Source organism: Melozone crissalis, unplaced genomic scaffold (assembly GCF_028551555.1).
Source record: "Melozone crissalis strain CALT ecotype California unplaced genomic scaffold, PUWL_Pcris_2 ptg000057l_1, whole genome shotgun sequence".
NCBI classification, from domain to species: Eukaryota; Metazoa; Chordata; class Aves; order Passeriformes; family Passerellidae; genus Melozone; species Melozone crissalis.
Window position 1 is genome coordinate 7,954,619 of NW_026535835.1, and position 22,582 is coordinate 7,977,200.

The 22,582-nt window shown below is 43.6% G+C and overlaps 1 protein-coding gene across 2 annotated transcripts in view; it reads right to left on the minus strand.

The window, feature by feature from the left end:
* The window catches only part of FAM222B (family with sequence similarity 222 member B), a 34,958-nt gene that overhangs the window by 6,577 nt on the left and 5,799 nt on the right, over window positions 1-22,582 (minus strand). Inside the window, exon 2 of one of the 2 annotated variants that reach the window (XM_054287092.1) lies at window positions 2,475-2,602. The exons of the other annotated variant lie outside the window; for it this stretch is intronic. Coding sequence (XP_054143067.1) covers window positions 2,475-2,556 — 82 coding nt within the window. The 5' untranslated portion in view covers window positions 2,557-2,602. The remainder of the gene's footprint in view (window positions 1-2,474; window positions 2,603-22,582) is intronic. 2 annotated transcript variants of the gene reach the window in all.

The window sequence follows — 22,582 nt, forward strand, 5'->3', positions numbered from 1 at the left end:
ATTAAACAAATGACAAACAGGCCTTCAGGATTGCTACTCCAATGAGAGCTCCTGCACTGGGACAAGCCAGAACCAGCTGTGTCCATCTTCTGCATATAATCCTCAATTTCAGCAGTTTCTCTAAAGGCTTTACAGAAAGAACCCTCCCAAAAAGACTCAGTTTAGCTGATGATCTGATATTCAGTCCAATCTCCTCTTTTCTGATGTCCCCTCCTAACAAAACACTTCCTAAGAAGCACCTTTCACTTGATTTTGCACCATTGTCAAAGAAAAATGACCTTTTTTTCTCCCTAGAAGGTTTGGCATTGCTGCTATATCCAACAGCAGCTGCAGACACAACCTGCACAATCTTGCCTCAAATACCCCAGTTTACCAGTCAGGTTTATACTGGAGTCACTGGGAGGAAGGAGAGAATATCAATACTGGCCCAGTGAGAAATCCACTGTGTGGAAAAGGAATTCCAGAGTTAGCCTGAACTCAGGTTGGAATCCAACAAAAACACCCTGAAATTGGAAGTCCTTTAGTCACCAGTTTCTAAAGGAAAAAATATGTGCATATTAATCTACCAAACTCCTACTGCACGGACCAGTTGTAAGAACAAGCCCCTTATTAGGGAGTGAACATGGGAAAAAAAGGCAATTGAGCTAATATGGATTTTTAAACACTAATAAGAAGTCTGATCCAGAAAACTACACTTACAAATTATTAATACAAACACTGTAAGTCTGAATAAAGACAATCCTGTGGAATTCTGTAGCTTTTATGAAAGCAACAGCACTATTATTACAGCCTGCTTCCACCCCCCATCAAAGTCTCAAGTCACTGTTCATTAAAAAATGCTCATTAACTCAGCTCTGCCCTGGCCAGGGGCTGGGCTACTCATGCATCTCCAGCAGAAGAGAAATGCACCAATTAATCCTGCCCACATCTGCAGAGGGGCTGAGCAAGGTCTGCACCAGCAGCCTCATCTTCCAGAAAATCAGAACAAACCCAACAGCTGAGCATTACCACTGCCAGCCCGTGCCTGCCAGCTACTTTATGTCCTAAATTCTTTGAAATGCAGCTCCCAAAGCTCCTCACTGAGCAGGACACAGCAATGCTTTCAGCACATGGATCTGCAGATCTCCAAGAAACAGCACAGGTACCACTAGGTGAGGAAAACTGCCCAACACAGCAGCATGTTGCCTTGTAAAGCTGTAATTAGCAAATACCTGATTTATGCACAGCTGCCCTCACATGAACCTCAACGTTTTGCTTTCAGAACTCAGCTCTGACAAAGAAATCTCACGCAATGCACAGACCTGGCACATCCTCACCCCACAGGCAATGCCCACACTGGAAATAGGAATGAGAAAGGAGGGGATGCCCAGTCTGATGCCATCCCCAGTGCTTTGGTGAGTGAAGATTTTTACTGTTCTTGGGTGATATTATAATTACCAAGCCCATGGAGTCAACAGAAGTGCTGTGGGGGAGCTCAGGTGTGTATGTGAACCGTGTCAGTCACTTCTGGTAGGACCATGACCATGAGCAGGTCACTCTTAAGTGCAAAATTATCTTCCCTATTTATTTTCTGCAGCATCACAAGCCTCACTGTATGAACAATTCAGCTACAAGTGGACTGTAAATCACTTGGGTTTAAAAAGCAATGAGTGCATCAGCAAACTGAGATCTCCCAGTGCACATTTCAAACACAAGAGACAGGTCACAGCCCTAAGAACCAAGTACACAGACCTTACATAGAAATCTTGGCATTTCTGAAATTTCAGCTGAACAATCAGTGTGCTACTTCAGTGATAAAGAGGAGAGACAGAGTAAGAGTTAAAAAAACCTCTAGTCAATAAACTTACATTCCCAAGCACAAGTTGTTCTTAAAAATACCAGTACAACTATGAAAAAAATGACTGAAGTTCTCAAAAAAGAATTATCAGAGCACTCTGCAGACACATTTTCAGAGGCACCAAAGAGACATCAGAAGAAGATGGAAACTTTGAACTTTAGTAATTTAGGCTAGCTCACTAATATTTGCAGCATAAGCCCCAGGTATGTAGAGCAAGAGCTGCTGACCTCAAAAGGTTTGCATTAGACTGATCTAACTTTTATTGGTGCCTACGAGTAATTGCACAAAGGGAAGCGAAAAAAGACTGAGGAAAAAGTTGTGCTGAGAAGCAAATCAGCTGGCACACTTTTAGCACAAAACCTCTTCAGCAGAGAGGCACGAATCTCACAGGAACCTCACTTGCTGCATCCTGCTGTGGTCAAATTAACCTTTTCAGAGCCAGGAACAGAGGAGCTGCACACATGTGAACCTCTACAGCCATTTCTCAGAGCTTTTACTGACAGAAGCCTTGAAGGCATAACAAAAGAAAGACTCTACATGAAATAGTTTTTCCACTGTATCCTAACTGTTTATGTCACAGCGGTACCAGAGCCAGATTTAACAGTTAACCACATCCTGCAGACAAAACATCACTCACATTTCTGAAGTCCAGTGTTCATCTGCGTGTAAGAAAGAAGCTGAAAGGAGAGGTCGCCTGGTCCTGGCAGACAGGCCAGCATGGCAGACAGGCACTAACACAACATGGGGCATTCACTCCTCTGCACACTGCAACAACAGAGAGACAATTCAAAGTTATAATACAAGGAGGAACAGAGAAAAGAAAGAGGCAGAGAGCCATCCCTGGGTGAAGGCCTGACCAAGCACAGATGCGCGACCGCTGCTCCAGCCCTGACTGCATCTCCTAACGGCAACGGAAATACTTCAAAAACTGGGTCATCTGCAGGGTTAAAACCAAAATAGCTGCTGTGCTCTCCTCTGCTGCTTGACACACACAGAATAATCCATAGCTCTGTCCTCACATTTCAAAGGTGGTTGTTATGAATGGTGAGGAAACCACCATCACTCATTTCACTACGCTGAAATGCACTGGTATCCACCAAGGCAACTTGTCTGGAGAAACCCTGTCAACTGTTCTTTTGCACTTAACAAAAAGGCATGGCATGCATAAATTGAAGGCAAAGTATGCAGCACTCTGCCTTGTGGCAAGATTAAACTGCATGCTACAGCTTGTAATTCCTGTGGTCCATTAGGCTGAAAGATGAACGGCTACAACTTCCTTCATTTCAGCAAAGACTTGCTAACCCGAGCTGCTGTGGGGCAGGTAACAGCAAGATGTGCACAGAGGGGCTCCAGAGGTGCCACCACCCTCTTCTGTTTGCTCCAGCATTTAAGAAACCTCGAAATGGAGCACTAAAGCTCTTTGTATATAAACATGCCACAACTCCCCTCAAATCCCACCACTGCTGTGCAAAGAGGGATCCCAGCAACAAGGCTAACTGGGGCTCAAAGCGTCCACTAGAAATGGATGTTACTAGAAATACAGAGATTTAAGCTGGAACAAGATTTCTAGAGGCCATCTGGTCCAAGCCCCTGCTCAAATCCTCCTGGCTGCAGCACTTTAGAAAGTTCTGGGAAACAGGGTGACAGAACCAAGCTGGAGAAATCAATTTTTTTCTCCTTGTCCAGATGTCCACAAGCATCAGTGCTGCCATACAGAGCAAAACATCTAAGGAGCAGCTAGAAAGGCTTTGGGACTTGCTATACGACCTCCAAAACATGGGAAGAGTTGAAGGATTCAAGACTTGTAAGCTGATTTAATTTTAGTCATTGTTTCACAAACCCCAATTAAAACAACTGAGAAAGCACTCAAAGATCAAAAGGGGGAGAAGGAGAAAGCTCCAGCCCAGACATGAGAAGCCACATCTGCCAAAACCTCTAAGAGGCCACTTCTGAAAGAGTCTCACTGCTGAGACGGCACAAACAACGCGATGACAGCGATGTGACACTGTCAGCACTGCCACCTTCATGCTCCAGAAACCTCCCAGAGCAGATTTCAGATTTTTTGAATGCAAAACCTCCCCTGAGCCCAGCAGCACAGGTCAGAGTGCCCATGGAAGCTGGCAGCACTGGGGTGAACAGTGTGGACACGAAGCTTTCCTGCAGCACAGCAATTACTCACTGTGTACAGCTCATTAGCTCCATGTTTATGCATCTCCTCAGCTCAACACGCAAAGGTTGATTAAACCAAGGGCCAAGAAACCTCATACAAATATTAATTTATGAGAGATTCTGCATCTTCACTGAGTGCTGCCCAAAGCTGACCGAGCCTGCTGGGTGCCACTGTGACTAACAGAAATGGTTTTGGGCACTGAGTATCAGTCTGACAATCCAGGCTGGTGCCCATTCACCCTTCCCACGCAGAGTAACACAGACCTGGTGCCGTGAGAAACACACACAGCACCTCAGCAAGGTGCAGGGCTGACAGCACAACCACCAACAAAACACATTTCTACCATTTCCATTTCATTCCTAGGAGACAGCAACAATCTGCACTGCCCAAAGACCAAGATATGTAAAACCTGGTAAAGTAAAGCTAAACATGGATTTTCTTCTGATTCTCTGAAGGAGATGGAATTCTTGGAGTCTTTCAGAAATGATGACTGAAGACCTGTCACATCCACAACATCAAGGAATTGCTTGAGGAACTGCAAAGTTGCTCAGCCTTTATAGACGAGATGCAGTCGTGACTGAGGGTACACAACATTCAGTGAAACTTTGCAAACAGCCTGTGGGCAGCAGCTCCTCGTCCCAAATCATGCCCAGCAAGACCAAAAAGACAAAACAAGAATCCGGCTCCTTTTAATCAGAAGACAAAACCACTGTGAGTTGTCAGAGCTTTACCTGAGTAAGCAACAGAAACACCCACAGTCAGCAAGAAAAAAATAATAATCGTATTTTCCTTTTTTCCTCATTTCATCAACTTCAGAAGGCTGGCACAAACAAGACCTATTTCTCAGTGAAAAACAGACAAACAAAATTAAGAGCCTTCACTGTAGACAGAAAAACAGATCACACTATTCCCATATTCATCTGAGCATCCACCTTTTACTCCAATAACGTTCGACACCAAGCAAGGATTCACTTCCTATCCCTGCAGGCCCAAAGGAGGTCGGTGTCTAAAACATTATTTAATTGATGGTAAGTTTGTGTGCAGCCCTGCAAGAGCCCAGCCGTGCTCTGAGTGAGGGAGCAGCATTTCTGGCAGCGAGATGAGGGGATGCTTTGCTCACCTGCTCCATCATTAACGCTCATTAGAGCCTGAACTGTGACGCTCTCAGAAAGCCTCTTGCTCAAGTGCCCCAGCGAGGTGCACACAGCAATAAACAGGATAATGGCACATTAGGAGAGAGAACAAGTGATTAGGAGTGGTCACAGCATTCACCTCGGAATAGCCAGGCTCCTTGCTACATGACAGCAGTGCTTCCTTGAAGGTTAAAACATGTATTTACAGAAGCTTTAGCTCCAGTACGGAGAGCAATGTTTTAGAGAGAGCTATAAAGGCAAGTTGTTCCTGCAGGCAGATAATCGTTTTAGGTAATGCCAAAGGTTCATAAAAGATTGGGGTGGCAATAATAATTTTAAAGGAAATACTGGATTTACAAGAAATAATTTGAAGTGGAAGCCTAAAATCGCTCTTTCAGCTTGATTTTGCAGTAAACAAATTGGTGACATCTAGGTCACTGCTGAGCATTAGAAAAAGAAATGCAGACTTGTACAGAAATGCTAGCCATAACTCCATTGCTGAATTTCTTATTATAATTTAAATCCTGCTTCAGTTTTTCTTCTCTATGAAATCAATACCGGTTTTCATAATCGAGATCTCAGTATTTGAAAACAAACACATTTGAAATATCTTGACAAGCATCCCTTTTATTTTTTCTAGAAATTAATTAACATTTATTCCCTTTGAGATATTCAGCACCTGGCTACTATTTTCTGACTGACTCTTCCCCAGCATGAGCTGGCATGGACAACTCCAACTCACACCAGGTGAACTGAACTGAAATCCCTGGCACATATTTGGGGTTGAGGTGAGCAGTACTGGCTAAATCAGGATTGGGAGCATCAGCCCCTCCTGCTTGGGTTTATTCCTTCTAATTAGTCCAGAGCTGGAGATAAACTGAACTTGGCACATCAGGACTCCTCACCAGCAGATCTGGCTCCATAGTGGCAACTTGTGTGGGCACCAGCACCTGCAAAAGCTCCAACCCCTCCAAGAATGAACACTGTGCTACTGGGGAACTGGAATGGAGAGGGTTTGCACTGTACCAGGGTCAGTCACACTGTCATCTAAACCAGTCAGCTGCAAACTGGAGAGTGATCTCACCAGTGGGCTGTGGCACCCAGCCATGGAGGGCTGTGAACCATGAAAACTTCAGTTTTTAAAGTGCATTTTAAACAGATTCTGTGCACTGGCAAACGCAGCACAGCGAGCTCTGTCTTGAAAAAATATATATATAAAAAAAGATAAAGCATATCTCTAGAGGAAAACAATCATTAGATTGGAATAAATAAATAAATACCTCTCTTTGAAGTGATTTTAATCTAATCTGGCTGCGGGATATAATCTTAACAGCACACGTACTGCAGGATGCTCCACAAAATAGCAGGTTTAGACATGTGAACAGATTTTTTTTCTCCTAAGATTTATTAATAATTAAATCAAAGCATGTTAAGCTTAAGAGGGATTTGCAGTGCTTGGGATTTGGGGGTAACTGGCACATCTCCACAATGACTATTACCTTCAGCCTTACTTGCACATCAGGATGTTTTCTGGTCCAGGCAGCACAGTGTCCCCTGTCACCACAAGGCTCACCAGGATGGAAGAACCACTGCCCAGGGATTTCCCTGCAGAGCTAGGAATCAGTTCCAGCAGAACTTACCACAATATTGCCTTTCTTGCCTTAAAAATTTAACATTTTCTGAATTATATTCAACATTTAGTATTTATTGCCTCTGTGCTTCTCAGACCAGGTGGTACTTTTACAACCTAGAGTAAAATCTAGATGTAAAGAAACTACTAGGAAATTTCTAACACAGTTTTACCATCACATAAATGGACCACATATACAGTTATTGCTAAGTTGTTAGATACACCAGCCTCTGAAGCTCCTGAGAGGCCTTACAGGGTGAGAACACAAAGGAAACAACTCCCCTCAAACCACCCCTGGCCACTGAAAACATGGGAAACCGAGCTGGTAAAGTCTAAAGTTAGGTTCCTGAAAGTAAACACACATGTTTGAAATTCCACGATTAACCGTGGGCTTGTTCACAAAGCCCCGAGGCCAGGAGGAAGCGCAGGGGGAGCATCCACCCACACACAAAAGAAAAAACTCCAAACTATTCCAAGTTTCCAGCACCCTGGGGTCCCGAAAGCCTCTGTGCGAGGGTTGTTAGAGGCTGCTGGGCTTTGCTCCTCCTCTGCTCTTCAGTCACAAGGCACTTCCATGAAGCTCCATCCCCACCCTGAAGTTCCAGGGATTTAGGGCAGCCCCCGAGCAGCACATGCCAAGTTCAGAGCACATCAATGCTGCAGGCAACAACAAAAACTAACCCGGGCTGGGAAGTTTCTTTGGTACAAATGTCTGCAAGAGCTTGCCAGGAAACGTAATTGAATCCTGGCCAATTTTCATGCTCCGAGGGAAACTCAGTGTCTCATTTACCCCCCGGCAGGCTGCTCAACACCAAGGAGAATAATTCCTTTTTCCTCTCCCAAAGTAACCTAAAATGTAGGGGTTTCAAAGACTTGCTCATGTCAACGGCAGACATTGAACCCTCCTGCCAACCTCAGCATTCAGTAAAACCCCTTCCAGGCAGCCATGCTTTGCTTGACAGTGTCTAGACCCATCCTGCAGGCTTCCTGCCTTTTTCCAGCTCTAAAACTGCCCTTTATTCTTGGGCACTTACCAGAATGGCCCTTTCCCAGGACTGCTGAAGAGCCAGAGATAAATCTTAGCATTTCCTGGAAGAAAATTACCAAACTAGCACTGTATTCATCACTGGCTGGTATCACATCCTCTTAATGCTTTATAAATGGAAAACTGCGAAACAGTGGGCAGAGAAGTTGCCCTCTGAAATGGCAATAAATCACAATAGCATCGAGTGGACTTGGGGATAAATAACTAGGAAACTGAACAATAGAAAGTGGCCTTTTGTAGCACAGGGAGTGTGCACTGTCAGCACCTGCCAGCACAGGACCTTTGGCTTTCTGCATTCAGGTGGACCTTTTGTGGAGCCCTTGCAACAGTTTCGATCAAATCAATTTTTGCTTCTTGCCATTTAATTAACTGTGATTTTGCTTGTAAACCACGTCGCCTTTCAGGCTGACCTCCATTTATAATGTTACTCAGGCAACAAAATTAGTTTGGTGGGGTGAAGGCAGGGAGAATTGAAATGCTGCCATAGCACAGCTCTGCTCCTCTCTCCGAGCTGGGATGGCAACGCCCAAAAACGAAGAAAAAGCAGCTTTGGGATAACAGCACTTAAATGGAATATTGCTCATATCACACTCCTCATGCCCAAGGGCTACTACTGAAGGCTTCTAGGTGAGCAATTTGGAACAGGATGCAGTGCACTAAAAAACGCCAAGGAGTCAGCTCTCAGCTTCAGGTATTGCCACGTGTGACATCAGCTCCATCAAATTCACTCCTCGGATAAAGCAGCAGCCAGCTCAAGGTTGTGATCTTTGAGTTTAAAAAGCCTTTTTTTAGGTCTGTCCCATGAGATTATTTTAAAACACAGTACTACGCATCTGCCAAGGAGTAGAACAGTTGGCTTTAATTGTAAGATGGATTTTTACATAGCTTCTGACCTTTCATCTAATTGAGGCCTGAAGAAGAAAAAAAAAGAGGAAAAGCTATACGTCACTTCAGTTATTAAAATCCATCAAGCTCAGACTTTAGCCTTGGGATAACCACAGCCAAAAAATTGACTTGCAAGTAATTATCACTGCTATCTGCAATAAAAGTTAATTGGACATAATTGAACTAAAGCCCTAATCTGAATGAAGCTGTTGCTGGCAAGAAGCCTGCTCCTGCCTGCACTCTGCAAATGGAACTGCTAGCAGGAAAATGGACAAACACGAGGCTGCTTTACAGTCTGCCCACTGCAAATCAGAGCAGCTCTGCAAACAGCTCGTTAGCTGGGCCAAGATAAAGCCATTATGAGGGCCTGTCCTCACCAAACACATCCTCCAACTACACCCAAACAGGGCGATGGTGCAGAGTTACAAAAAACAAGTTTCAGTTTTATAGACCTGTTAATTACATGCACTGAAACACAAGATTCACGTCACCAGACGCTGTTTTTATCAGCTCCTGAACGCTGTCAATACCAGTACAAATAATGTACTTTTTGAGCACGTAAAGATACCGACTCAAAAGGTTTTCAGTGCTGATAATTTACCACCTTCATGCAGTTCAATAGCCTTTCCTGTTGTAGGACCAGCTTCTTTCATCTCTGCAGCAGAGCAGACAATTAGCTGCTTTCTGTGCTCAGCCCATGCAGGTGGCTGGGGGAAGGGAGCGTTCTACTCAATTCCTGCTGATTCGTCCATTTATATTTTGCATTTTTGTTAACTAACAGACCAGAAAGCGGTTGTCAAACCCCATGCTACCCCAGAACTTCTTTACAATTTTAATTATTAACACTCTGTCCCTCACCAAAGCATATCAAAGCACTTAACAAACATTACTGAAGCCACATAACCACTCTGACACAGGCAAAAATTGCCCATAACTCCTTTTACAGTTGGCTTCAGGTTTTTTGGCCATATTTATGTTAGAACAGTGGTCTCCTGATGATGGACTGGTCTGTGACAGGAGAGATGGAGGGAAGTATCTGGCTCACCACAGGCTCCTGACATAATTTTGGATGAAGCATTTAATCACCTGATGCCATGGTCACTCCTTGTTTAAAGGACAGCAGTGGGTGACAGTTTTCTACCACTGAAGACTGTGAAGAAAATGAAACTGCAATGCATTTAACACCACCTTGACTTCTCACATCAGGCTGACAAGGTCACAGTCTGGACAAATGGACACAGATCACCTTTCCCTGTCCTGAGCACCACTTGCTCCTCTCCATCTTCACAGCCCAGAACAGAACTCCAGAGATCAAGAAAGCTGCAAGGAAGAACCAGTGACATCAATTCCCTTTCATGACCCAAATCAGTGGCTTACTTTACTTTGCTCAAAGCCCTCACCTCTTTTCAAGAGTATTTTTAGATTTAACTCTGTATTCTGCAGCGTGGCAGGAGCTGACAGACAACAGAGGAGTAAAGTAGGTCTTGCCAGATGTTGCAGGCCACTCCTAAGGTGAAGGAAAGATGTAGAAAAGACAAGTCAGGACAATTGCAGGGCCTGGCCAAAGCTTCAAATGAGGATTTCTGGCTGTGCTTGAAACACAAGTACTAGTGGTCAGTTGTGAGACAGACGAGATACTACTTTTACCATGGGAACATATGCAAGAAATAGGAAAATCGACCTGCCTGAAGTCAAAAGCAATTTGAATAACTTTGTATCTGCCTCCTCTCAATTTTCACTACACTAAAGCGCTCTGACCTTTAATTAACTTTCTCCTTTTATATGGTAACTTCCAACTTCAATTTTTTCATGCTGTACTGGTGGGAAATGGGGATGAAGACACAGCCTGGTGTGTATTTTATGTGTGTATATGGCTCCATGGATATTTGGGGAGGGAGCAAAGATGCTCCAGTTGAACCACAGCAGCAAAGAGCACAGGCCAGCATTGTCACCAAAATAACTTGCCCTGGATATCAGGCTTACATTTTTATTTTCAAAATGCAAAACAGACTCCCTACCCTCCGCTGTAGCATTCACAAAAGATCTCATTTTCCTCAACAAGATACTGTCAGGCACAAACAAATATTCCTTCCTCCAAAGCACCCATTACCCTCAGGGCAAACTAAACCCAACTTCTTCCTACATGCTCGAGCAGCATCTCCAACATCACAGCAGCTCTGAAATACAGAACAAGACTTACAGACACGAGCCTGCCTGTTCTCATGTGAACATGAGGGAAAATTAAGGTTAGTTGAGATGACTTCCATCCAAAGGAAACCCAGAACAGCCCAGCCTCTGCCACACTACAGGATGCTGCTCACACATCCCCCAGTGGAGGTACCATGCATTCCCACCAACAGACATTCTCCATCCTTTATGCAACTTCCTTCTGCCTTCAAGTGATAAGAAACCAAAATACACACTGACCCCTTTCCCATAGGGGACAGCCTGCAGTTATAACCTCAACATCCTCAGCAGGAACAGGGTAATGTGCAGCTTTCCTACGTCTTCCATGTGTGGGAGAAGCACAGGGCCATAATTCTGGGCTTTCCTTCACCACACAGGACATGCAAGAAATGTCAGCTTCCTCATGCCACTCTTGGGAAGAATTCCTCCCTCTTGGCTTTCTTGCTTTCCCAGACCTGAAAAGGAAGTTTTTCTTAGGTACAGCAAACAGCTGCCTAGGCAAAGGGGAAAGGAAACATGAAACAGTTCCCTCTCCTGTGGCTGCTTCACAAAGATCACCAGTTTCATTATCTCTTCTCACTCCACACTTACTCTGTGAAAGCCCTGAATTAAAGACTTAATCATGACTTAGAGAAATCCTTGTGGCTGCACATGACAGAAGGAAGACAGTTTTCCTTCTAAAATATTGTTAGAAGTTACAGATTATGACAGTTCCTGGGTAGGAAAGCATCTATCTTTCCCTGTTTATTCCAAGCTGATTATTTAAAAAAAAAAAAAAAATCAGAGCTAACTTTGAACAAATTTTACCTCTATTCAACAGACAAACAACAGAGCAGACATTTGTTAGCTATTGAAAAATATGTTTTGAGTCCTGTTTTAAAAATAGATCCACTTGAAAATGAGAAATATTTGCAAATAAGATGAGGCAGAATGCATTATACTTCATAACAAAAGAAAAACTGAAGTTGTATATAAAGGAATAAAAATAGGAAATGACTCACTTTTGGACCAGGTGTGCTGGTGGTGTGTGAACATAGGCTCAGAGGGAAGATGGATTTTGGTTTGCACAGGTCATGCATGTGAACCACTCTGACCTGTACAATCACACTGACAGCTTGGTTTAGGATTTCTCTCTGTGGACACTGAATTATGGTCCCACACGTGGTGAAATTTTAACAGCCCATTTACAAAACCAGCAGTGAAAAATACATTTTTAAGATCCAAAACTGGAGATCTCTGTCTGATTATGCAGAGTGACAGAGCTTCCTGCTGGACCACAAACACATCAGCTCTTGGATACACATCTTATCATTTGTAAGGGCAAGATAAGACCTCCTTCTGTAGCTGGAGATACGGTGCAGCCAGCTGCAAAGATGAAAAGCATTTTAAGAACCTCAAACAGAAGCTGCAACACATGTACAAAACACCCACCAGCAGAAAATAGAAGCCATCAGGTGAATACCAAAGAGCTGGACCAGACATTTGGGGTGGTGTTTTCCTGTCAACCTTCACAACGAGGTGCTGGTGTCCTGCTGGCTTGTCCTGACACAGACCTAATGTCCTTATCAATCTCCCAGCAAACTCAAAGGCCACCTCGTAACAACTCCATAGAAGAAAGGACAGGAAATAAATTAGTGGTGAGCTACTGTAAAAAGTCTCTGCTATTCTCACTGCTTTCCTGAGAAGCATGAAAAACGGCCACTTGCACAGCTGGCAGTTCAAAACAGCCACAGGGAAAGCAAGGTGAACGTGCAAGGAGCTTTCAAAGCCTCTGCACACCACAAGCACCAGAGGTTTTTGTCTGAAGACCTGATAAAACATTTCAGCACAATCTCACCTGACTCCTTCAGCAGCAGCCAACACACCACCTTTACTTGAAGTTTATATTAATGAAATGTTTCTTTTTTCACAGAAAGTTTTACACACTATAGGATGTTTTTGTTTGCTTTTGTGCATCTTTCCTCCTCTGCACTTGTCTTTTCCTTTAAAAAAAACAAACCAACATACACAGAGAAATAAATTAATTGTACAGACAGGACACAGAGGGAGCTGAAACTGTACCACAGGCAGGGAGATCCCTTGGCATGGCAAACACAACGTGGCTGTGTGGGAGAAGAGAACAAACACTGCTGCTGCAGCCTGCACCTCAACAGCAGACAGAGCACAAAGGTGAGCTCCTGGTAACCCATCTCCAACAGCCCTGACCTCCACTGTGCAGCTCCCACTAAAAGTATCCCCAGGTTTTAATTTCCAATTTGTCTTTCCAGCCACGGAATTGCTTCAGTCAACAAATTCAAAAAGGTAAATTTTTCTACCTCCAATTAGTAGTGTTAGTAGTGTTTATAACTACGTATTAGTAGCATTAGTAGTGTTTATAACTACGTGATTGATAAACGCCCTACAGAAGCTGTAATTAATGTATTTTTTCCTTGGAACACACACCGAACCCCTTGGCGCTCAGATACTTAATGAAAAGCAATTTATCAACTTGCTTTGAACAGCTGAATCTGACTCCTTAACGCAGAGGGGTAACACACTTTGCTTTGAGCAGCACCACTCCGAGACGGGAGCGAGCACCGCGCCACTGCGAGTGCCATCAGACACCGCTGGGACTTGGATCGGGATGACAGCCACCAGAGCTCTCATCTCCCTGCCTGTGATTCAGTCTGGCTTCACTGGGATCCTCTCCTCCTGGGATGCAGTGGAGCAGGAGATTTGTGCAGATGTGCTGTTTGCAGGATGGGGGATCGGGAGCGCCTCTTGAGGACAAAGTTCCGAATTCTGCCGTGCCTGGCACGCGCGCGCCGGGAAGCAGCAGCAGCAGCTCCGAGTGTTTCAGCCTGGACATGTGCTCAGCTGCTCACAAAGCAGACAAAAATAAAGTGCTTACAGAGTGTTTGAATGCTAATTTCTCAAATTGAGCCTTGCTTTGTATAGTTGACATATGCAAAAAAAAAAAAAAAAGAAAAAGAAAAAGGGGGAAAAAGAAGCATTTAGGAGGAAAAGTTTGACATCACAGAATATTTTATGTTGGTATTAACCACTGGAGGGGATTAACCAGGCTTCAAAGCCTAAAATCTAAACTCTCATTGCTCAGAGTATAGGCTGGAGATTTCCAGTACAGGAACTGGTCTGTACTCCATGTGGCAGACTGAATGTAAGGATTACATATTTCCATTGCACATGTAAGCCTGTTTCCCATTCCTGCAGGGTCCTGCTCTCTTCCATTTGTCTTTTGATGCAGATAAAAGCTAATGCAGATTGCAACTGCTGATACAGAGAAAGGCACAAGACACAGCGAGCCTTTGGACTAAGGAAAAAAGGGACTCAGGTCCAGACTGCTCGAGCACGTCAAGAGATTGTCTTTGAAACTATAAAACTAGAAATGAAAGCACTGCGTTTTTATTTGATTTGATCAAAGAGACTAGAAAGGAGGGGGGAAAAAAATCACATCTTATAGATGCAGGGTAGCATTTAACTACTTCACACACGATCCGGGACCAGCAGATCTCATACAGATATGAATTTGGAGGAAAAACAAAGAGGTAACTCCAGCTCTGCAGACACTGCCTGCACAGATCACTGCTCCAGGCTCTGCAAAGAGCAACAGGAACCTGTTTCAAAGGCAGAGAGCCACTGGAAGCACATACCCAGCCCTCGCCACGGGCACAGGCTTCCAGTCTCCAGTGAAGAGCAGAGGAGTGAGCTCCTGTCAAATCACAGAAAATAGACTCTGAATGTAACAGCTACTTGAATAAATCACTGATGACTCCCTGTTCCAGTGCTCTGACTGTGGGATAGCAGCACACCGTGGCAATCTTCCCAAGGAGGGCTTTGGACTGCAAGCTGCAAAGGGACAAGACCGAAATTCTTGAAGGGAGCATCTGCTCCAGCATGTGCTTGGCACCAGGAGAAGGAGGCTCTGCAGAAGTACAAATGGCACCACAGGTAGCAGCTCTGCAAATCCCAAATTGCAGCAGGGGAAAAACAGATACCTATCACTGCCACATTCCCTAAGAGAACAGATTTTAAGTATCTGCTCATGGAAATTTCTAACTGCAGAAGGGGAAGCATTTAGATTGCCTCTGGGCTGAAACCATCTAGGTCTTTGCCTTTCACTAAAAATTAAGCAGAAGTCATTTTAACGAGGCAGACAGACAACAGTCTTGCACAGGAGATCAAAAAGCTCTCCAGATGTTTATTTTAAATGAAATTCAGAAGCCAGTATAAACCAGATTTTAAACACTGAATAATCCTTACCATAATTTGCATGAGAAAAACAGGCAAAAGGTTCCATCCTACTGCTCTGAAACTCTCCAGGAACATGCAGGGCTGGATTTTGCTCCTAGACTCTTCAGATAAGAATCTGAAATATGAACAAACTCCACACTGCAATCTGATGGCTGTTCAGAATGTTTTTCCCCCGTGCTGTACACTTGGATGCTCAACACATACACACAGGGGCACCCCCATGTGAAGGAAGTCTCTGACCTTCCTCATCAAGACTGTGCAAAATCATGGATTGAAAAGCATCTAAAAATGTCAGTCCTAAATCTTAAACTTCTCCTCCTCTTGCTACTTTCACTGAATGCCTCCTGATTGTGCAAAAGCAGAATATTCAGGCGTCAATCTAAGTAGTTTGGGTGTTACGCTGACAATGTCTCTGGAGAGGGGAAGAGAAGAGAGGACAGATTTCCAATAGCTCAGACACTTCCCTGGAAGCAAAAGCTGCTACACAGAAAGGAGATAAATAAAGAGGGAAAGTAACACGCCAGAGAACTTTCACCAAGGTCATGTCAGGATGCTGAACCTCCCCATCTGCAGGGGAAGACTGAGATGCCTGCTCCACCACACATATCCACTCCCCTGTTGGCAACAACAGCCCTCATTAAACCAAACCGGTTCTAACCATGAAAGGAAGGACATTGGGAAGATGATATTAGCTAACAAATGCAGAAGGAAAACCCAACAGAGGCAGTTCTGGATGGGTGCCCTCTGCAGCAAAATACAGCCCCCATGGCAGGTGCAGAGAGCCCCTGCATGACCTGGGAACGGGCACACAGCAAAAGGATGGACAGATCTGCTCTGATCAATGCTAACAGCTCCTGGCTTGCAGCACAGAGGAGATTCCATACCCATTCACTCAGCAGAACGGGGATCCCACCAGGAACAGGAGCTTTTAGGACTTTGCTGCTGCACAGGGTGACCCACAGGTTGCAGCTCCACCTTGCTTTGCAATCAGGGCTGTGGACGTGTGGCAGAACCCCGCAGACAGACCCCACCAAGAAACAACAGCCCTACCCCCCAAACATTGTATCAGTTACTGCTGTGCCCTTAATAAGAGTGTTTCTTGCTCGTTTCAGCAATCTGAAAGACACGCTGGGCAAAATTTCAAGCTATGACAAAGTGATCTTATCACTTCTGTGCTGTTCTCGCTACACAAGCCCCTGATTCAGCAGCACGTAATAAAATCTTCATTTGCATGAAAAGCACTCTCTGATCACAAAGTCTTCTGTTCGACAGCCCTCTTCCCATCCACAGTGTAAAGATGCAAGCACCACTGTCATTTTGCCTGTGACTGAGGTGGAATATTTTATCTATGTTTTATTTGGAGAGGCTCTCAATGCTTTAATGCCATCTTTTCCTAAAAAAAAAAAACAACCCAGTATTTTTGAATAAAACAAAAGCTGCACACATCCCAACTATGCAAGTACTGTGAAGTTCACTCAGTATGCTCACACCTGTATTTTTAATAACCGTGTCATGTGAAGGACATTTCATATCAGCACAAGGTGACCATGAACAGTTGTAAAATGCCTTTTGTATTCAACAAGTCCAGTCTTTTGCAGTTTGCCTTTGGAGTGCTCGGTGTCATGACACACAGCACTCAGAGGATGTATTTCAAAGGAAAGGAAGGTGTAGCCATGCAAAGAACAATGCACTGCCCGCAACAAGATTAATCGCTGTCATGGGAAACCAATAAAACCAGTATCTTGTTATCTTTCCCTACAAAGGGACTGTTAAAGCTTAACTATATTAGGAAACTTTTTCCTTTGGACTAAACCAGGAGCCTAATGTATGTGGGCATCCCACATGCCAGCATATGCCATTAATTGGCTCTCGCCTGACGCCGCAGGAGAAAGTCCAATGTTCCAGAGGCAGCGTGGAGCTTTCACACAGCCAGCCTGTGCCCTCTCCTGAATACAGCTCTGTCAGCAAGGCCAGCCCCAGCTCCCTGTCCCGTGCCAGGTGACACCAGCTCCCGTTCCCACCTGTTAACCGTGTCCCACGTACGCACCCCAACATCGCACCCGGCTCCGAGCGAACTCAGCCCAAGCAGAAATACCTTTCATCACGTCAGCAGTGCGGTCCCCATTTAGAAACGCTTTTCTTTCGCGTTAATCCAGTGCCAAAACGTGGTGGTGTGGGCTGTGCTGATCCAGAAACGGTGCTAAGGATGCTGCTGCCTCCTGTCTATCACCGCACGCCTCATCTCGCGCATGGCCAGGCAGTGACGGCCCTGCGACAACAGGCACTTTAAATTGGGCAGCTCAGCAGCACATGTACACTGAATTTTTGAACAAGCTATTCTAAGCTGCTTTGCTAGCAATTTCTGGCCTGTGCAGTTTGAAAGCGCACGGTTCTGGCCCTCACAAAGAGCAGACCTGTAAATGACATCTTGAGGATTAAGCTGATTGAGATGCAATTTGCCTAGCAACCATTCATTAAGCAGAGTTCAGAAACAGGCCAGCAATCTATTCCACCTCCTTATCTGAGCGGTAAACAGATAACAGTCTCTACTGTGTCCTCTATGCTCCAGTTCAGACACATTGTAAACAGATTTTTCAGAAGTTTAAACTCCTACGGTAAATCTCTGAGAACAATCCTGCTCTCCAAACACGAGGGATTCGGCTTTACCAAGTGTCTCACAAGCGAGAAACAGCTCTGGAAGGAGGGTAATGCAAATCAAATTGTGAATGCATTTGCAGTTCCTGTGCCTCCAATATTTTCTCACATCAAGCACTAAGAGCCCATCTCAGTCGTTAAAAAAAAAAAAAAATTAAAAAAAAATCTTAATCACACAAGCATTTGGCATTGCTATTCTGATCACTGAAAAAAACTCAATAAAAATCTTATTCCCTTCCTTCATCTTCTGCAAGGAATCGATTGACACTTCCAAAGTCTTTGATAAAGGCTCCCCCACTGCAGAGAAGAAAACAAAAGTCACGTCCTCCCTCCCATTAAGCATTTTTTCCTCATAAAATAAGCAAGACAACGCAAACGTCATCAGTGGAAATCAAACCAGCTATTTCAGCTCGAAAATTTCAGCTGAAAAGATTAAGCGAAATCATGATTTTGCATAATTGTTTCCCTGCAAGAAACATCTGATAATATCCCATTCTGCTCCAAAATTAAACAACAAAGATTAGAGCACGGATGTATTTAAGACTATATACCTGAATAGTTTGCCTTTGGTGTACAGTTCTTCTGGGAAATCACTGTGACATACAGCATGCTATTACAATTAAATATGCAAGAAAGAAGAATTAAACTGACTATGAATAATTAATACCCTACAATACTACTTCATAAGGGAAAGTCTGGCTGAATATTCCCGCAGATAAGATATACCCAAACACAAGGCACAGCAGAGCTGGCAGCTTTACTTTTATGATGGGGTTTAAAGCACCAAGTAACTTTATGGCTGCTCCTCAATTCTAGAGAAGGTGCCAGTCATCCAAGCCTTCTCCTGCTGGATTCCCATCCAGCTTCGTAAAAATGGGATAAATGCAACTGTTGCAATAGTTGCAGCACCGCTCATCTATGTCCCAGAGGTAACAGACTTCCCAAACACTTTCCATTAAAAGGTATAAAGCAATTATCTGGCATCCCAGCAGGGACAATAAAGCAAATATGATGCAACAATTACTAGGGTGATAAGATCAGGCTAAGGTTGTGAGAAAAAACAATTAAAAAGGGTTGCAAGAGCTAAGGAATGCAGCTTGCTTTCCCAGAATCTCTCTTAAGGACAAAGATACCATCAGCTCCAAGAGTCGACCTTCCTGTTTCGAGTTTACTGTTCTGGAGGCTGCAGAACATCAGCTGCAGCAAAGCTGAAAATGACAATTAAAAATAGGCTTTTTTTTTTGCACAACATCACCCCTAAATTTGAATAGATTAGTATTTACTGAAGTCCTGGTAAAACTGATACCCAACTGTTCTCATTTCCCATCAGACTCTGGTCGGGTCAGCACAGTGATAATTGACACAAATACATTTATTGCACACTTTTAGCTGGAAATGCCCAGTTCCTCTCAGTTTATCCATGCATGGCACACCCAACACCCCTTTTGGAGAGAGAGATCTGAAATCCAACCAACATTTGTGATCACTGAGGTGCAACAAGGCACAGCCACTGGACCTGCTGAAGGTGACAGCATCCATCCCTCTGCTCCTAGCCCCAAACTGCTCCAGGAGGGTCTTGTTCCTGCAGGATCCAACACGCCAAAGCAAACACCAGCTGAGGGTCTTTCTGAGCACAGGCAAAGCCATGTTCCAAGTATGCTGGCTTAATATTAATTTTCTATTAAAAATTAATAGGGTTAAATGAAGCTTGCAAGCCCATGGGCACCAAGGCAGTTACTTTGCTGACGCACTCGTTGCCCAGAGGAGCAGGATGTGAGGGATGGGTTCCTGCAGGATCCATGTGGCTCCTGGTGGGAACAGGGGGCTCTTCCTCACACCCCAGAGGGGACCCTGGGTTCCATCAGTGCTGTGTCACCCTGTTCTGGCAGAAACTGGTAAAGAAGATGAAACCCTGATGAGATCCTGGTGAAAACCTTGGTGCCTTCCCACCTGAGATCCAGCCCTCTCTGGACACTGCCTCCAAATCTCACCCATGTGCCCCTTTCCCACTTCCCAGAATGAATTCCATTGCCAACAAGAACCCTGCAAATATCCAGCATTTACATAAGCTTAACCTTCAGTGCCTATTAATGTTAACGGAAAGGGAAAAAATTAACCATGGGTGCAAGTAAAAAGACTGTATCTGCATTTCTAATTATACAGCAAAACACACCACGTGGCAATATTTCCAAGCACCTTGCTGGGAATAAAATAGCCAATGGACTGAGGCTTCCATTTGGAGTGGTGGATGCAAGAGCAACCAGCACTGAGGGTGTCAGAGTTAAGGGATGAGGACACGAGAATTAAGGGAAATGAAGTGACATATGTGAACGATGATAACAAAAAATGTTAATAATTAGAAAAACAGTCACCTTAAAAATTTAAAATTTCATGATCTCTCCTACTTTTTAATGGCTTAGCCTACTTTTTCCAACCTAATTTGCATGATCAAAATAGGCCTCCTGCCAGGAAGCATTAAAATGGCAGCCCCCCATCGAGACAAAACTCCCTTCACCATACGAGACTGAAGGACTAATAACTATTCCTAAAAACATTTTAAATCCATTAACGTTGTTTAGCAAACACTTATTTAGAATTAGTGCCGCTATCAGAATTTGATTGAGCTCTACTGAAGTGTTTTATAAAAGCCTTTGAGGGAGGAGCAGGTCCCTCCCTAACACCTGGGCCATCTCCAACCCTCTCCAAAAAGCTGAGCACCCTCACATCTCTACATGCTTTCCATTCCAAAACCCCAAAGCATTCTCCAAGATCAACCAGACAATTCCCAGCAGCTCTGCAGAGTGCCAGGGTGGGCAGCTGGAAAAACCCACCAAGATGCACAGAGCAGCTAGATCAGAGCACACCATCCCCACCAACCTCTACACTCAGCAATTAATTAATATACACAAAAAACACCCCCAGGTTACAAAAATATATAAACCTCAATATTACTGATGTACTGGAGATTTGGATTCTAGTAGAAATACATGGTGGTTTATACAAATTTGTCCGAGCTCTGTGTTATCCTTTCAGTGCCATCTGCACAAAACCAGAGTTTTATCTGAGCATTGGATACTAAAATAAATCATTTTCTCCATATCTATGATCTTGTTGGAGACAGACGCCACAAACCTGAGAGCTGGCTAGTGCAGGCTTGTCTAGTCACAAATAAAATTACATCCACATCAATATGATTTATTTTTAATAAAAAAAAATGAGGCAAACCAGGCTCTTCATATTGAAACAGGCTCAGCCAGCACCCTCCATGCCCACAGAAGATATCATGTACAGTGTGAAATTGTCAGAATAAAACTGGGATTTGCACTGTCATTTCCCCTAGTAGGAAACACCACTACCAAGAGATGCATTTTAATTGCCATATGTAATGAAAAGTACCTGCTCATTCTCCACTTGCTGTATTTATTGCTATTTAAATTCAAGACTACAAGTCTTAGCAGGATATTTTGTGGTGACTTCAGTTTTTTAGAGTGCCCATGCCCCAGTAGATTTTTAAGGGTGAATTTGGCTCTCCAATACAACACTCATGACCCATGAATGAGGTTCTTGGGCTCAAAGCATCTCGTCCTGAGTGTCCCCTGTGAGCAGGGACCTCGCAGTAATTAGCACAATCTGATACTGGAAACTCAACTAATTCTAACATTGATCCCTCGGGACAGCACAGCCCATGAAGTGAGAAAGGTCTGTCTCAAAAGACCCTTTGTTTCTACCTTTCAAAGTCACCAAAGGCTGGTAAATAAATTATATTCTCCAAAAGCTTTGCAAATTCCTCTCCCCTGGCTGGATATATCCTCTAACCAGCAGCCACAGCTAAAGGTTTATACAGGATCACTGAAAACACCAAACCTGTTTTATTTTTTTATACAGAGCAACTTCTAACATCTGCAGTCACTGCTGTGAGATTGCAAAGGATTTTATTTGCCAAGTCAAGCTGTTGAAAGGACAGATTATAAAAAATAAACACTAACCATTTTTAGATCTAACTTTCCCCCACAGACTGCGTTTTATGCCCTTTCACTGGAAATGTTACATCAGAATAAAATCAGATTTAATTGGCTCTTAAATAACTGAACAGCCACTTTAATTTTATTTCAATAGCAATAATTCATAAATCAAGCAGCTGAAATCCTAGCATGGAGTGACAAGTAAATAGAGCAGAACACAGTGAAGGAGAGCACGAACACCACATGGTGAAAGGTGATTTTTCTCAAACTTCACACGTCACCATTTTATGGACATCACAAAGGTACCACCACATAAATACTCTGATCTCAAACCTGTCACTTCATCAGCAGTAACTGCTTAACAAAGACCAGTGGGTGATGATCCTTGCCCAACTGGAACTGCTAGGCTGGGATTTTAGCCATGGATGCAATTTCCTTCATGCACACTAGATGGAAGTATGGAAAAATCTTAATTCTTTCCTGTCTCAACTTAAATTCAAGTGGTTGAGATGTTATGTTGGACTGTCACATTCTGAGAAGAAATTTTTTTATTCTTCATCAGCAACTTCACTCATTGATAAGCTCTAAGTAAAAAGATGCCCTGAAATATTAAACTAAACAGTGTTGGAAATTAATAGTAAGCATAAGTGAATATACAGCAGAAATACTAAATATATTATTCAGGCTAATTTTTAAAGTACACACATTCAATTTCTAGAATATTTGAATAATAATCACTAATGAGATCCTTCAGAGACAATGAAGTTACATTTTTTAAACCTCCAGGTTATTATAAGAAACACCACTTTGTCAATGAATAGGTATAA